The sequence below is a fragment of the Charadrius vociferus genome, unplaced genomic scaffold (assembly GCF_000708025.1).
Source record: "Charadrius vociferus isolate BGI_N301 unplaced genomic scaffold, ASM70802v2 scaffold340, whole genome shotgun sequence".
Lineage (NCBI taxonomy): Eukaryota > Metazoa > Chordata > Aves > Charadriiformes > Charadriidae > Charadrius > Charadrius vociferus.
The window spans coordinates 1,428,816-1,446,696 of NW_009646631.1; the positions used below are offsets into that span (position 1 = coordinate 1,428,816).

General features: G+C 40.3%; 1 protein-coding gene across 1 annotated transcript in view; it reads left to right on the forward strand.

Moving 5' to 3' along the window:
- The first annotated feature begins 1,816 nt into the window (after positions 1-1,816).
- Positions 1,817-17,881, forward strand: part of KCNH1 (potassium voltage-gated channel, subfamily H (eag-related), member 1) — a 170,898-nt gene continuing 154,833 nt past the window's right edge. The window contains exons 1-3 of the mRNA XM_009888373.1: positions 1,817-1,932; positions 2,177-2,283; positions 12,727-12,855. Coding sequence (XP_009886675.1) covers positions 1,910-1,932; positions 2,177-2,283; positions 12,727-12,855 — 259 coding nt within the window. The 5' untranslated portion in view covers positions 1,817-1,909. The remainder of the gene's footprint in view (positions 1,933-2,176; positions 2,284-12,726; positions 12,856-17,881) is intronic.

Consider the following 17,881-nt stretch of genomic DNA (forward strand, 5'->3'; position numbering starts at 1 on the left):
TGTAGCAGTCTGGCTTTTTGGTGCTTAAATCCCCTTGTGGTCTTAGTGATTTGTTTTTAGCTGTAAAAAGGGGATAAGAGCACCGTTGTACCTCACAGAAGTGCTGCGAGGCTAGATAAAAGTAGGATTAGCACAGTAACGGTCATCAGAAAAGTGCCCTATATAGCTTTTAATTAAAAAAGAGATTATTTATCTGAAGACAATGTTGAGGTTTAAGCGTGAAAGGAAGGCCACTGCTTAAGTTAATAGATGTTCTTCAAGGAGCTCTTGAGGAAGTGGAAAGAAGGGGAGATGGTGAGAAGGAATGGATGCATGAAATAACACCATTCAGATCAGGGCAGGACCTGGCCTAACATTTGTATTTGCATATTTTTTTGTCATTTTTTGGTACATCCTGATGAAAATTTAAAAATATCCTAACACAGTGCAATGCAGTGTTTATAATAGACATTCAAAAGCACTTGCTTTAGATATGAGAAATGACTTAGCTTACTTATTCATAGGAAGGGGTAAAAGACGTGTATTGTTTTTGGAACAAAGTGCTTCAACCAAGCAAAACCCATGGTATTTAAAAGAGGCTGTGAGAAACAAAGCAGTTAAAATGTTCTGAAGTTATACTACCGGTATATTTCATTCTAAAGAGTGTATAAAGATACACTTAATCATGCTCGTGGGATTGGGCAATGGATTTAGATAGCTGCAGGAATGTGTTATTTAAACCACTTGAAGTTTGCAACAGGACAAAAGATTTTGAAAGGGAAAGTTAAAATAAATAAAACTCTTTGCAATTAATAGCTAAAATGTCTTGTTTGTGTCTCTTGGTTGCAGGAAGCATTAATGACTGCTATGTATGTTTGAGCGGTTGGGGTTAGATCCTGAAAAGTAGACAGCGTAGTGGACTTCCTTAAAGGCTTTCCTTAAATATGGGTGCCTCTTAATCTCATGTGGCTGCCTCAGCCGGTCTTTCAAAAGCCAGGGGGTCTTTGCAGCTGTGAAAGGAGCCGCAATCTCCACCTGCCTACCAGTGCCCAAGCAACAACAGCACTGCTGTCTGTCTTGGCACAGGTGTAGTTAGTTGACTGCACAAGAGCCAAAGCAGCAGAGAAAGCAAGGTCTGGGCCCAGCATTGAGTATGTTCATAATTTGAATGAGATATCAATCATAAAAAAAGTAGCACAGGCAGATCCAGTGAGAATGGAGGGGTGAAGCCTGCTCAGTTTTTTTCCTACTGTTTGAAACTCCTTCTAGCTTGTAGAGCAAACAAAAAGTACTTTCTACTGGTGTAAGTACTAACCCTAGTTGTCTGGTGTCTAGTTTGGAGCACTGTGCCATACACGTCACGCAAGAAGTATTTGAGCTTGTGTGGCCATCAGTGAAGGCTATATTGAGAGGAGCCACTGTGTCTGTGTTCAGAAAGGAGAAATATTGCTCCTGTGCTGGTTTGGCTGGGTGTAAGAGGCTTCACTTCCAAACTGAGTGTCATGGTGGATCAGTGCACGTGGCATAGATGGAAACAGTTTGGTGAATCTGTCTTAGAGTCAAGAGATGAATTTCACCTGCTTAACCATCATGTGTTTCACTTGCATAAAACCATCCTCTTAAGCTTTGCTTGAGTAATTAATATTTCTTTAAAGTAAGAATTTACTTAAAATTAAAACCGGGAATAATCCTGTTGACTACAGTGGGAATAATATCTGAGAAGAACTGTGCAGGGACTGAAGCAATCAGGATTGGGTCCTGAAACAAGTATTTTCTCTAATGCAACCATAGCCTTATCTAACGTCTAACTGATGTGCTCTTTCAAACAGATACTAATTTTGTCTTGGGTAATGCCCAGATAGTGGATTGGCCCATTGTCTACAGCAACGATGGATTTTGCAAGCTATCAGGATATCACAGAGCTGAAGTTATGCAAAAAAGCAGCACCTGCAGGTATTTGAGAACAGATTTATTTTCTGTTAAATGGCTTGTAGTGTTGTGCTTGTTGCTTGAGGAGAAAAATAATCTGTTTATTCCAGTTTTGTCTTTTATCTCCTGGGGCTGCATCTGTCAAATATGCTTTCCAGGTGAAACAAAATCAAAGATGGGCTATTTCTAAATAGGTCCTTTTCACGCTGTAAACAAATGCCTGTGTCTTTGTTTAGTATCTGACTTGAATTTCTCGTTTTATTTGTAGTTTTATGTATGGAGAGCTGACAGACAAAGATACAATTGACAAGGTCCGGCAAACATTTGAGAACTATGAGATGAACTCCTTTGAAATCTTGATGTACAAGAAGAACAGTAAGTAGTTGGTTGGTTTGTGCGTTAACATAGGTGTGTAAAGTTGTTTTAAATTATAGTGTAAGCTGCAGGTCTGTCAGACTGAGGGACTGTGCTTTATCTAGGGCTAAATAAGCCCCATGCAAGGGAGAAATTAGAACATTAGGGATGAAAGTCACTTAGGGAGGCAAATGAGGTGCTCTAATTTGTTCTGATGTTTAGAGCAATTTGTGTGTGATGCTTTAAGACAACACCAAAGATTCCATGAGCAATGATAATACACAAGCTAGGTGTGTGCAAATGGTTTCCGTTACAGAGAACATCAATTTTAAAAAATTTAATATAGCAAAGCCAGTATGTCATTTTGGAATACCACCACCTGATGTTTTCAGATGAAAATGTCTTTTGTTTTGGACAAAAATTCCTTACTTTGGATATGATTTTTTCCTAGTAATTTCAGTCTGTCTTTAACTGTGCATGTCAACAAATGAACTACTTGCCCAAAACGTGTTGCCCCATCTAGTGTGGACTATGTCATGGCACAGTTATTGTCATCTACTTAATGTCACCTGAAGTATAAATACACTGAGGTCTTCAGCCTGCCCAGATGTTAAGCTGAAGGTCTGCATTCTGTAACTTATTTTGCTCTTAACAATTTTGCCTTCTAATGAAACTGGTAGTGTCTGTGTACAGGGGAGAGTCCCTTGCAGAAGCAACTCCTTCCCATGACAGCTGTGATGTTCAATTTGATCAGGTCTACATTAGTGGGCATGGGGGACTTTAACCGTGAAATATAACTTAAACTGCTATGATGTAATTTTTGACAGTTAAGCTCACTGCTGCTTTTTTTCTTGTTAGAAAGACCATTTTTCTGGGGAAAGGTTATCCAATCTATCTGTAGGTGTGAACTGTTGGTATTTCTGTTGACGTGACCAGCTAGTACTGATGGAGGTTGGTGGGAGAACTACAGGCACTTCACAAAAGCTAAAAGATAATGCTTATATATGCTAGTGCTGATCTGTGGATGTGTGGAGCTGATTGTTTTCTATCAGAATTAACCCATTCTTCTAAGAAGTGGTAGTGCCAAAGTACATGGAATTGGGTTTTGTCATCTTTTAGAGAGGGGAAAAAAAACAACCACAACCTTGAGAGATTTTTGCTTCATCTCTCTTTTAGTCTTTTTCTTCTCTTTTTAGCTTGTTCAAAGCATCACGACCTCTCACACTGTGCCATTAGTCAGGGCTCTTCTGGAGCACAGCTTTGCTGGTCCAACTCATTTGAAAAGCTATATGTGCCAAATGGCCTTGCTTTGTATGTCTTTCCTTCTAGTGTTACCTGCCTCCAGCGTTTACCTATTTCTTAAAGCTGATTTCTGTTCCTAGCTCGGTAAGTGGCTGTAGGGACATATACAGCTCACATCTATGCATCCAAAGCCAAGTAAATAAGCTGCAGTCATAGGATCTAGGAGGGTCTGGAATTCTCTTAGTTAACAGTGATTTGGCACCAAGAATCTACGCAGCTACTCTTCTGTCATTGCTGCAGCATATGGCCTGTAGTAGAGCCTGGGGCCTCTCTGTCTTTTATTCAGATTTAAAGCAAGGTAACTGTGGAGTGAGGAATGTTTCCTGCCCTGCTGTGCACTTCCCTGAGGAGAGGTGGCCTAGAACAAAGTCCAGCTGTGCAGAAGCTGTGTTGTGTGACATGCCAAAAAACAGAGCTGCGATGGTTCTGCTGTGTGTGCAGAGGGTCACAGGCATGGGAAAAAGGAAAGCACAGAGTCTGGTTTTAAGTTTAATAAAATGCAGTGCTCTTATGTTTGTTAGCTTTAGAGGTACATTAACTACTGTTGCAGAGACTGACTAATAATGCTAGAGAGTTGTAACTGAAAAATACCAGAAAGGGGACATCCTGGAGCTTTTTCTCAGAATCAGCCACATCATAGAAAAACGCTCTCGTTTGCCAGATACCTAGCACCCAGACTGCTAAGTGGTCTTGCCTTTGCGGTCACCTTACCTCTGGCTGCAACTGTGGCAGTTGCCTGCCTGGGCAGTGATGTGATTGGTTTCAACATACTCTCAATTTGAAGGTTTTGGAAAAGACCCTGAATTTTGTTAGATATGGGGTTTTTTTTTCCTGCTTTTTGTTTCTTTTTTTGTCTCTCTATTCTTTCCTTATTCTATTTTTCTTCTTCAAGTTATCCAGTAAATTAGACAGGAAGTAGATTTTTGTGGTTCTTTACTTGTCCACTCCCTCCCTATAAACTAAGTCATGATAAATAGCAAGTTTTTCTTCCATTTTTGTGTTGTTGAATAATTGGTACATTTTTCGCAGCCTGCACATTTAATGTACTTGTAGCTGTTTTAACAATGCAATCTCTCTCCTTTCGGGGAAAAAAGGAAAACAAACCAGGAGTGTCAAGTAAACTATGATGTCGCTGGTGCAGGTTGATCTTCATCTTGTATCTTTGTGAGCAGCAGTCATCTCTCTCTTTATCTGAGTAACAATTGAGTCCTGATCTTATGCTAGACATGTCAACAATAGATTGAGACCTTTAATAATGCTACAAGAAGTGATCGGCTATTTTTTTTTTTTTGACACTGCACTCTCCATGGTGGTGACCCAGTGCTAGTATTTACTTCGTTGTCTGATAAGAATACCGCATCCAGATGTTGACAGGTACACTATATCCAGCAGCTTCATTGCAATTCACAATATCAATTCTAGAAACAACACAGGCTGTAGTATTCAGAAGAATGATACAATTTTCTGCCTTCATCATGTTTGCGTTTATGGATACTGTCTCTACCCTGGCCTCCCCTTTCTCTGTCCAGCCCTCCCCCAATCCAAAAGTGACTATCCTCCCTCTTTTCAGAACTTGAAGTTAAGATGTGATAGAGATTTGACGGTTGCTTGGGCTAGGCCCTTGATTGCTCAGCAGATATGTGACAATCATTGTTATTTGCCAGAAGAATTGCTTCCTCGAAATGCAGAGCTCCTTCAGGATAATTGGAAGCAGTTGGAGCAAGCAGGTGCGCAGCCACCAGATTTTTGTCATTGTTGCTCTGATGCCATCCTGTTGCATTCAGTGGAGATTCATGGTCATACCTGGAAGGAGACAAAGTGAAAGCTTTCTTTAGTCTGGACTGCAAAATGACAACAGACAGGTTGACAGTAATTCTATGTGAGAGCTTCAGTTCCATTGTTTGATTAGATGTGAGTGTCCAGTGATGCTGGATGTATTGTTTATTTTTATATGGGAAAATCAAAACATTGTGAAGTCTTACTGAAATTGGTGGAGTTACGTTAACTTACACCAAGGAAGGATACGGCCTAATGTATTAGAAAATATTTTGTATCTAGTCTTAGTAATATCTCAGCTTATCTGATCTGATGCAGCTTAAACATCTAGCTTCTTATGAGACTTTGACAGCCATTTGTTAGGTTTTTACACTTTATGGTCAGCCTCATAAATTAAAATGGCTGAGTAAATTAAACTTGGACTTTCATTGCCTGGTTTTCCATCTACAACATATGTCTGTGTTACAAACAGTGCAAAAGCAGGCTGCTTCTAGATGCAGTTGCTACCATTATGGGCGTAAGTAAATTTTTGTAAGAGTGTAACTTACTTGCTTCTTGCTGCTTCTGGAGAGATGGTGCCCATTTGAAATCTAACCCCCTTTTCTATGCAGTACTTGATCTGCTGCAGTGGAAGAATATCTGAAGTGGGCTGGGCTCTTCAAAACTAAAATGCATGAAGAGTTACAAAGAGTGTCCAAGCGTCCCCTGTCTGAGCGAAGACATTCCCATTTCCCCCAGTGCTGCAGAGAGTGATAAGACACCATTTAAATTTTTTTTTTATTTTCTCAGAGGTTTTCTACAGGTGAGGCCAGTGGAATGGCAGCAACCAAGGGGTTGGCTGTAAGTAATTATTTTGCACACTGCAAAGTGGTTTGGATAAGCAGTAGCTCTTCTCTGAGTACCTATATTATGGTGAGACTCCCAAAGGCTGGACTTCACTTTCAGTTTGTGCTGGGGTTCACTTCCCTGTTTTGCCAGGTACTTGAATGTTTAACAAATTTAATACCATGAATATTTGTGTGGATTTTTTTTGTTTCCTTTGTTGGATATTTTTTTAACACACGCACCATCCTCCCACAGTGTATTAGAAGGCTTTTAGATGTCAGAGAATGACAAGCCCAAAATAGTGATTTGGTAGATTCTGTTTGCACTTATCTTTGGCACCAGTGCTTTCTACAGAGGTTGAAAAACAGACAAACAACCCCATCCTAACTTATAGAGAGCAAAATTCACTTCAGGGTGGTAGACCCGTGATTGTCCACCACTAGGGAGAGTTCCTCATAATTGTTATTGGTTAAAACCATTTCTTTTGTGTGTGATGTGCCTCTAGTGTCTCCAGATGGAAACCTTTGCTAAACAAAATCATTGCATAGGATCAGAAGCGGGAAAGAATGAGGGTGTTGAACGAAGTGGCACGTATCATCCTGAACCTCTCATTGAAATCTAGCTCCATTTTTGTCAAGCAGTATGCGCACCTGCATCTCCCATGAAATCCATCTGCATGAGTTCAGTTACCTTCAGCAAGGTCAAATCTAAGTATTTTGGATTCATAAAACTGATAATTCCCATTGATCTCGTCAACTTCAAATGTGTTGGCAAGGAAGACCTGCTGTCATCTCCTCAAACATATACAGAACAGCAAGACTTTCCAGTAGTAATTCTTAAATATTTTATCTGGGGTAAATGGAGAGAAGATTTCAAAAATTCCCCATGTCCTCCTCTTCCTTATGCTCACTTTCTGTTCTTCAGAAGACTCAGAATCGGGTAAACCATATCAACACTGCTGCAGTCCAAGTGTGTGTGCTGAACCTTTTTCCTACTGTGTTGTTTTGGTGTCAGAGGATAACCCCTGTGTGTAGCGATTCCACCTTTGGGGACTGAAATTGATTTTTGTTATCTTAGCATGTAAAGATCTGACCTTTAGAAGCATTAGCTGCCAGAGCATAGCAGCACCAGATGTGGAAAACATGAAGATAACAGCTTTTAAAGTGCTGGAAATGTATTTTAAGGTCTATTAGTATTGGCACAGAGTGGTGAGCTACATACTGAGTTGGTTTGTTCTCATTCGGTGCACACTCTCTGCTAGAAGGTAGAGTCTATAGGAAAACTTTTTGTCTTGCATGGTCAAATGTCAGAGGCTCTTCTGTGCTTCTAGTTAAAATCTGTGTGGATATAGTGGCTTGCCTAACTCTTTCTGATCATGCCTCAGCAGCTGGTTTGCTAATTTGATATTGGACAAACTATTCAGTCTGTGTGGGATACAGACAATCAATCTCATACTGAGTACCTGGGCGTAAGTGAAGCTCCAAAAGGGGGTGACTGTAATGGTCCGCCATGCTGTTTATATAACTGAAGTCCTGCTGTCTGTATCACTGCATGTAGGAGTTGGTGGAGACACAGCACATGCTTCTATCCTTTTCATTTCCATGCTGCTTGACTGTTCACCTTCAGGGCAATACCTGTCTGATGACTGTTTGACTGAAACATTATCAAGTAATGCAGAGGTTGTGCTGCTTTGAGGAAATTTGCCTCGTTCGGTAAGGGCACTGAAGACATCAGCTGAATTGTCAAAACTTGTTTTTTTCATTATCTTTATAAACTAATTTTGTTTTACTTTTGTTTGTTTATTATTTCTAGAAAGAAAAATTGCTTATTAGAATTTTATTTAAGCAATGTGTTTTCCGTAATTTTGAAAAGCAGCTGGTAAATTGACCTCTCTGATTAAATGGTTCAAGGTATGGGAAAAGAGCACATTTAGACAGTGATTTTGATATTCATTGTAGCCTATTTTTGCTTGACAGAAGGGAAAACTGTAGGAGGGGTCATCAGGATGGTTAGGGGGAGAATCCGGAATAGACCTTTACTGTCTCATTCAATTTGATACTCTGAGCATTTCTGAAGGACCTCAACCAAAGTTAAATAGCATGTTAAATGCTGGTGTTCCGCTCAGTAAGGGGCTGAACATATCACTGTTGAAATACACAGGACTGGAAAAGAGGAGAGGGAAGAGCCTGTAGTTTTTGTGTTACAGATGGGAAATTATAAGGTGTGGAGACATTTACTGTGTGTTAGTCTGAAGAAGACTTGGAACCTGAATCACAGCTCTTAAAATCATCTTGCCTTTAAGGTAATGCTGTAAGTACTGTGCTCAGGCCAGTGAAAACTACTAAGAGCTGCAACTTTTAATTCTGGAATTAGCTATGTAACTTTGGTTCCATGAGACAGGCTGGTCCTATGGCTACTGTCAGAAGTTCAGTGTAGATTTTAATTTCTTCCCAGTTGTTCACACTCCTTTTCCACCTGCTTTGAAGTGACATTCCCTTTTCCAGCAGGATTGGTCCTATGCCATTAGACAAACTCTGTATTCTTTCAGTGTTGATTGCAAATCTAACAGAAGCCAACGTGGCTCACGAGTGTTTACTTCTTTGTTTGTGCATTGGCATTATCATTGAACTTTGCCAGTGAGAGAGTTTGCCAGTACTGAACACAAAATGTAAATGAACGTAGATGTACTGTTGGAAACACTGGTAAACAGTTTCTGCGTGGCTGTACGTCAGTGCAGACTGGGGGCATGTAATGGAGTTACTCTTGTTTTGCTATGAGAGCTCTGAAACATGCTGCAGTTTCACTCCCTGAATAACCCATAGGCTGAATCTGAAAATCATATTTTTCATTAAAATGGCCTTGTTTGTGCCTCTTGCCAGTCAGGATTGGCTGAGCAGGGACATTGGCTTTGACACCAAGTATATGCCTGTAGGAGGTTGAAATTCTAGTTTCCGACCTGATTTATAAGTGGTTTATACTTTAAGCTTTCCTGTTTAATAGTTAAATAAACTGTTTAATGTTTAAAAAGTAAAATTCTTCTGATAATTAAAACAGTATGCAGGAAAAAAGCTGAGCACAGCCGCATCTTGGCTGAGCCTTAAGTGTGTTCCCACAGTTCAGATCCCAGTTCTGCTATGAATGAGCTCCTGGTTGCAGAGCACTGTGGAAGGCCCATGTAACCCAGCACTGTAAGCGCTCACCTTGTGATTGTAGTTTTGTATCCACTTGTCTTCTATTCACAAAAGAGACGGACAAGATGGTGGGGAACAAACTGCAGGGAAAAATACTGAATAGTGTTGGGGAGACATATACACGGCCTGGCAGAATTTTCCATCTACCTATTTCTGCTGTTGCTGTGTTACTGTGTAAATCCAAAACTGGAAGATGATTTATGCAAACCATGTGTGCCACCTTGATTTTATGTTCTGCCCTGGAATGCATCCTGTTGATGGCACTCTGACACTCTGGAAATTATAAGGGTACCCAAATAATGACAGTCATCAGAAACACCTACTTTTAGCTATCAAGGATATCTGGCTCTTGTTGCCTGTGGGGCACATGACTAAGATCTACACTTGGTTCTAGGTGAAACAGTGTTTTGTTTTCCTTTTTACTATAAATAATGCAGCAGCGGAGTGGGAGTCAAGGGAGTCAGAAAGCAAGAACCCTGCTGATATAAGCTCTTTGCCCCGCAGCAGCCTTCTACAGGTTATCGGGGAAAAGTCTTTCCTTTTTCAGCATTCAGAATATCTTAGAAAAATCTTGCAACAACATGTCATACCATAATCATAAAGAGAAGATGACAGCATGCATCTGACAAAGAGCCAGCATGAGAGGGTGAATTGCATACTTTGTTTGTTTCTGTGATTTGTACAGCATCTTCAAAAGCAGGGTAATAAGTTTTTATAGCTGTGAGAGGCAGAGATGAAGTTGAGTATGTAATTCAACCTCAATGCTATGAAGGTTAATATTATGAGCAGCCTATATTATGGCTGTAGCTTGAAGTAGCAAAACAATACAAAGTGTTTTTGGGGAGAGGAAAAAATCCCTAATCAAAAAAGCAAGTGCAAGTAGATGGAGATCAAAAAGCAAGGCTGTTGCTGGAGATCTTGGCTGATTAAAAAGTTGCAGTGTTAGTGAAGGGTGTTGAAGTGGGTAAAATAATAAACAATTAGTCACTGAGGAGTCTGTGTAAAAGCAAGATACGGATTTGATCCACCTCAGAAGAGTTCACATGTGAAGATGGGAAAAACAAGTAGGCAGAAGAAATGGAGATAGGCAATTTTAGGAGCTCCTGAGAAAGGGTAGCATAAAGGGTGTCACTGTCTTGGAAATTGCTGTTGGCTGCTTTGTGGCAGCATCTTCAAAGCTCATTAGCAAGTTAGCAATGATTTTACTGGCACAGTTACTTTGCTGAATCTTTTCTTGCATTTAGCATTTTTGTTTACGCATACTTTATTGGAAGGGGTTGTTCAGGAATGCTAACTCTTAAAAAAAAAAAAAAAAAAAAGACCCCTGAATACTTTCAGCCATGCAGGCATGCTCTAGAAATGGCCATCAGTGATTCCATCTGGATTTCTCTGCATTTTGAGCAGAGGCCTCCATGCATCATATACCCTGCTGTTTATAGAGGTGGCTGTACATATGGCATGGAATCTCAGCCAGGGTTTGAAACTGCCTGTGCTACACAGGCACAGTGGGAGCCCTAGGAATTGAACTTCATTTATGGAAGTTGTCCATGGGTCTTGGAGATGCCCTGGCTTTCTGTGGCCAGAAAAGATTGCTAAGCACAGAAGCTGGGAAACAGCCAGGTGAGGCACTGGTAGCAACAACTTCTGTTGTATTAACATAGTTGGGAAAAAAGCTGCCTTTGCTTGCTTTGCTGAACAGTACCTTGTGAACTACCTGAGGTTTCCCCGTGACCCTTTGACAATCAGGAAGCACAAATGGCCCTAGTTGTAATTAACTATTGCATGAGATATGCCATGTAGTACTTATATTAAAATACTGGGCAATTCAGGTTAAAGAGAATCTGATCTCTAGCCTAGAGGAGGGTCCTGTGATTGAGAAAGAAAAGAAACAGCCTGCTAAGGTCACCCTTTCTAAAACGGGCTCTCCTACATGAGTGACAAAAATTACGTGTGGTGCTTTTTATTCTGGCTTTCCCAGATTGTCAAAATCCTGCTGATTTTTACATCTTATATTGGCCCCTAGTATGCAGACCCTTCTCTCCAAGCGTAGCTCACAAGAGACGCTCAAGAGAAATGTTGCTTACAAGCAGCAAGCCTGAATCTTCTCTTTGGTTCTTATGTCTGCAAAAGTAATGGTGAGTTTTTTTCATTATCATTGAGGGTGTAGGGACAGTCTGAAAACTCATGTACAAGCTCCCAGCAGGCCCAGGCCTGGTGACCCTGGAGTCACCTAATTGCCGTGTACCTCACAGTTGGAGGAGGAGTCAGCTTTTTATGACCAAAGTTAAGACTGGAGACTAAAAAACGGTGCCTTTAAGGAAGCCAACTGCTGTGTTCTGAGCCCTCCAATTAGCTTATACTCAAATGTCACTAACATTGGTGTGGTGACTCCTGTGAAATGAGAGTGGTAGACACCGTCTTGTTACATGGAACTTCATTGCTATCACTAGGGTCTTTTCAGCAGCCTCAGCAGAACTGCCAAAAGTATAGAAAGGCAGGGCTGACTGACAGTTTTGCTCCTCAAGGTGATCTGTGTGGATAAATGTCAAGGAAAATTGACAGCAGCATCTGAAGGGTCATTATCTGGGATCATCTTTTTCTGTGATGTGCAGGCTCTAATCTCTCAAGCAGTTTGCGTTTGTAGTTTGTCTACTGCAGTAATTAGAAAAGTACAGTTCTTGTGCAGTACAGCTTACTGCTATCCACAGCCTCTGGCCTGATCCTGATGGCTTGTTCTTTCCTGAATTAAGTGGAGTCTTGCTTCACACGAGAGTGATTGTGAGGAGGCTCAGGACAAGGCAAGCTGAAAGGCAGCTTGTAAAGGATTTCCCTTGCGTGGGAGGATTTGCAGGCTAGACCGTAGCTCCCAGAGCCTCGGTCTTGAAGCTGGGCGTAGGCTGATGTAGTGGTTGGGGAATGGTGCTACCTGTTTGCAGAGGAGGATAAGGTCAATCAAGCTGGTCATGCTCTTGATTTGAGACTCTGTATTATGGTCATGGTCTAGGCACAGTTAGCCTGTTCAAGTACTGCACAGAACCAGCAAGACTGTGTTGCGTGCACCCTTTGCATGTACATGGGGCTCTTCTTTCAGGAGATCACAAAGCACTTCATAAGTTCAAATATTCACTTTGTAGATGAAGCCCAGAAATAGTGAGTGATTCCTGAAGATTAAAAAGCTAATCAGAGGCAGAACAGAGAACTTAACTAACACTCTTGTCAGCTGCTTTGTCATTTTTCCTAATGGTGTTTGCAAAAAACCCAACATTAAGGTAACATTTACAGATGGCTGATTTTGAAGTGTAAACATCTACACTAGCACATTAACTGTTTTGCCTACCATTGACCAACTTTTTGATGTGTTTGTTTTCAGGAACACCTGTCTGGTTCTTTGTGAAAATTGCTCCAATTCGAAATGAGCAGGATAAAGTGGTTTTATTTCTTTGCACTTTCAATGACATAACGGCTTTCAAGCAGCCCATTGAGGATGATTCATGTAAAGGTTTGTCTTTTTCACAATTATATATTTATGCTGCTTCTGTTTATTTGCCCTGGTCTTGAAATAGCTGAAGTCCTTTAAATACCAATGCTAAAGAATTAGATGTTAAAATAGCTATGCCACTGGGGACGGCATTTGTGCAAGGAATGGTTGCTGGTTTCCTAAGCGAATTGGCTCTGGCCTGCACTGGAAAGGGTCATTGCCAATGCAACCCCCAAGTGCTTCAGGAAGCAGAGTTTACTGACCAAATAGGTACTGCTCTTCCTTTTAAATTCATTATTAATCCACACTTCACCATAGCCTTTGAGTAGTCACAGTGTTGCTAAACAACCTCTTTGATGTCAGAGGGAACTGAGGGCCTTGTACAAATTGTGCATGACACTATGCAAAAACTGAGGAATTAACCCTGTCTGAGTCTATGAAAGCTCTCAGTAATTTCATTCTGCCTGGCTCTATGTTACTTCCCATTATTATGGGATTCTTTATATGAAAGTTCTGGACTAGTTTCTTTTAACATATATGAAGGGATTCCCGTCATCTTAAGCTGAATCAGGTTTAAGCTGTCCTGGTGAGTGAAGTAGCATTGCTGCGTTTTGCTGTTAACCCTTTGCTGAGTTACACCCTGGAAACCTGGAAGCAAATGCAGTTATGACAGCAGCACAAAGTCACACTCGGGTTCAGATCGTGTCAGAAACAGACCTTTTGTACCCATATGGAGAATTACAGACTTGCGTCCTCTGGGGTAAAAAAAGACGTAAGTTCTCCTGTTGTTTGCATTTTTGTAGTATTTAATAATATTTGTAGTATTAAATTAAACAGGAAACTTACTGCGAAGGTGAACTGATTTACATTTTTTCTCAAAATGTTATTCTTTAAAAACGTAGTTTCTCAAAGTGGAAACACCTGTTACCATGAAGAAGGAAGTACAACCTTGAGAAACATACCCTCTTCCAGGCTATGTGGGTTATTTTTCTCTCTTTTTAATGCTATTTGTTTGGTTCTTCATTGCTTTATTAAAACTAAAAAAAATGTATCTTTTTGGAAAGGTTGGGTCTACAGTATGTTTTTCCCTGCCTAGTGGTCTTCACTGTGTCCTGATGAGGACTGACAGCAAAGATAAATCAGCATGATGCAGTAAAGCTGGCTCTCATTTATTTGCTGGGAGTTAAGGCCCTTGCTTCATTTAGTCAGTTGATAAATAGAACTTTCAGTCAGGGGTGGTAGCTGTGCCTTTTCTCTGTGCTTTCACACAAGAGCCTTAATGTGATAGTGATACGCACTCATAGAATCATTGAGTGGTTTAGGTTGGAAGGAACCTTGAAGATCATCAAGTTCCAACCTCCCTGCCACAGGCAGGGAAACCCCCCCCTAATCTAAACCTGCCCTCTTCCAGTTTGAAGCCATTCCCCCTCGTCCTATCACTACATGCCCTAGTAAAAAGTCCTTCTCCAGCTCTCCTATAGGCCCCCTTTAGGTACTGGAAGGCCACAATAAGATCTCCCCGGAGCCTTCTCTTCTCCACGCTGAACAGCCCCAACTCTCTCAGCCTCTCCTCATAGGAGAGGTGCTCCAGCCCTTGGATCATCCTCGTGGCCCTCCTCTGGATGCGCTCCAGCAGGTCCTTGTCCTTCTTATGTAGGGGACTCCAGAGCTGGATGCAGTACTCCAGGTGGGGTCTTACGAGAGTGGAGTAGAGGGGCAGAATCACCTCCCTTGACTTGCTGGCCACACTTCTGAAGCATACAGTTGGTCTTCTGGGCTGTGATTGCACATTACTGACTCATGTTGAGCTTCTCATCAATCAGCACACCCAGGTCCTTCTCCTCAGGGCTACTCTCCAGCCATTCCCCGCCACGCCTGTCTTTGTGCTTGGGATTGCCCCGACCCAGATGTAGGACCTTGCACTTGGTCTTGTTGAACTGCATGAGGTTGGCTTGGGCCCACCTCTCCAGTCTGTCCAGGTCCCTCTTGAGGGCATCCCGCCCCTCCAACGTGTCTACCTTGCCAAACAGCTTGGTATCATCAGCAAACTTGCTGAGGGTGCACTCAACCCCACTGTCCATGTCGCCGACAAAGATGTTGAACAGTACAGGTCCCAGTACCGACCCCTGAGGAATGCCACTCATCACTTCTCTCCACTTGGACATTGAGCCATTGACTGCAACTCTTTGAGTGCAACCATCCGTCCAGTTCTTTATCCATCGAGTGGTCCATATATCGAATCCATGTTTCTCCAATTTAGAGACCAGGATATTGTGTGTGATGGCATTGAACGCTTTGCACAAGTCCAGGTAGATGACATCAGTTGTTCTTCCGTTGTCCACTGCTGCTGTAACCCCTTTTCACTCCTGTGAAAAAGAGTTTGTCTTTCACTTTCAACACAAGGAAACACTGTAACTTTTTTGTTTTCAAGACACCTATGTTGAAGGAAACACTAATTTTATTTTCTTTTGTTTTAAATCTCCTTTGGATCTTGAAATCATGATGTTCTTACAGTGATCATGGTATAGCAGTTCCATATCTAAAGCAATATAAGCACTAAACCTACATATAAGCGCACCAAGTTGCAGAAGAGTTAAGATCATAAGCAAAATTTCTTCATCTGGCCCATGGAAACTGGCTAAGTGACTACCAAAAGTTGCAGACAGAGCAGAACAACTGGGCTTATTATTTAAAGGCCACTGATTCACAACTCTCTACTCCTTCCCCGAATGTACAATTTTATAATTGTAGAATAGTTCATGCACTAAATGAGTCTTCCAAACATTATTTCTGAATATCCTAAAATTAATGAAGTTGCACCAGTTTCATGCTGGTAAAGAGTTCTCTGTTGCTGTGTACACAAAACAAACATGATATAAATGAACCTGCACATTCTGTTCTAATCCTTAATTTATCCCCTACGCCTTTCTTCTGTAAGTTGCTACTTGCTATAGGCTAGCTTTGGAATTTTGTTGCATGCATCTCACGAGGTGATACTGTATCAGTCACTTAATGGCTAGATGAGCAATTTCTTGGAAAAGAAGAGCTGATTTGTCAAACAATTAAAGAATTTTACATGCATGACCATGTCTTTAATATTAGATCTCATTGTGCAATTGTATACTGTGAGGGGGAGAAAAAAGGCAGGTATGGAGCGTCAGACCATTGCTTTTACAGACCTGAGCTTTGAAGAGCTTATATTCTTTGCACTGTGTACAACATTACATAGGAGTCTTGTAGCATGCTTTTAAAGGGTAGGAGTTTTCATGGGAATGTTTCTCATATCCTAAAACCGAATGAACTCCTAATCTGAATTTAGAGATTTATGGTTTAATTGAAACAACTGAAAACTGATTGTTAAATCAATTATTCTTCCTTCTTTCACCTTCAATCAGCTCAGTAATTTTCTTTTACTGTGTATATATGTGAAATCACTTTCCTTTGCATATGACTACTTAATATGTAAGAGGCCGCCCGCAAATGCAGATATTTTATTAACATATGTGCTATTTGTACAGTTGCAGACTGGTACATCATAAAGTATTTGGGTTTTCAAAATCAATGCCTGTATGTCTGTGCAAAGAAAAATGTTACATAGTACAAGAATATGGTCAATTTAAAGAGCAACTAATCTGTCAGGCTAAACCTGCTTAGCTGTGGTATATCTTAGTTTTCTATCACCTACTGGCAATTTCAAGCATGATTGTTCAGCTGCAAAAGATGTAGTGATGCCTTGAGTGAAAAGTGTTGAGCTCTAATGACAGGTGTTTGACTTGTTCACAAAAATGAATAGGCATCTTTTATCCGAAGGTGACCCAGAGAGATGGAAGGTCCCAGTACTATTTTTCATTCTTAATCATTTTTTTTTATTATAATATCAGACATGGGAATAGATGAAACAAACAAATTTAAAATAATGTAAAAAATAGACTTCTAATTGTAGTCTCTTTGTTATTTGATTCAGATAATTTAGTAGATACTTATTTTATGACTGCCATAGAAGTTAAGTAAATTTGCTTTTAAATGCAGCAGCTTTAAAAATAGTGCATTCTAAATAAATCAACTTAAAAATAGTGTGTCAGTGGTAATGATGATGTAATATTTTTAAACAGCCTCTTTCCACTCTTCCCTGTATGCTTGCCCCTTTAAAAAAATCAGGAAAAAATAGGTTTACTAGGATAGAAGTAGGCAAAATCAAGCTATAGCATAGCTAAATTTGGCTTGTAAAGTGATAGGTCACCTTCTTAGCTGAATTTTAGAGTATATGCTATATTTAGAATTCATGCATTTTGTCTGTATGTGTCTCTTTCGGTTGAGATCTAACACACCACGTACGAGATGTTTGAGAATAGTGTATAAAGTAGAATGTATCACTTTATGAAAACAATAATTTGTGCAGAGAAATAGGATCTGTGCATGTACTCTGAGTAGCTAGGAAGAAGTTTGCCTGAACAGGATTTGCATGTATGAATACTATGTGAACATATTCAGATGCATCTATGCTGCTTTATAAAAGTTCGGAAATTGTGGTTTGGATCCCAATTTTTTGCTTTTGATACTTTGCTTTTATACAAAAAGGTGATCACATTTAACATCACTGAATCATACGGGAGAATGATTGTTAGCCTCCTAGCTATTGTAACCTCCTGTGCTTTGTAGAAATCATCAGTTATCATCTCCTCTGCAGAAGAAGTTTTATTTCATTTTGCAGCTAAGCTGTTCTTTGCATCACAAGCAGGACTACACAAAAAATAATATTTTGATTGCCTCCTTCATCTTAATTTAGGGAAAACTCCAAGTGTTTCCTTTTTTTCCTTTTTGTTTCTGTAGTTTTTTTGTTGCTGTCTAATTTTTTGTTCTGTTTTTAAAGATATATTTATATGAGCAGAGCCAGTGTTTGAAATATTTTGATTAAGTTATACTCTACTTTCATCTAGATGAAATGTTTTTCTTAAAAAAGGAAACAAATGAAAGGGAAGTGTGAGTATATTAAAAAACTTTGGTATGCTTTCCCAGTCCAGATGGAAAAATAAGACAGTTTTAGTTG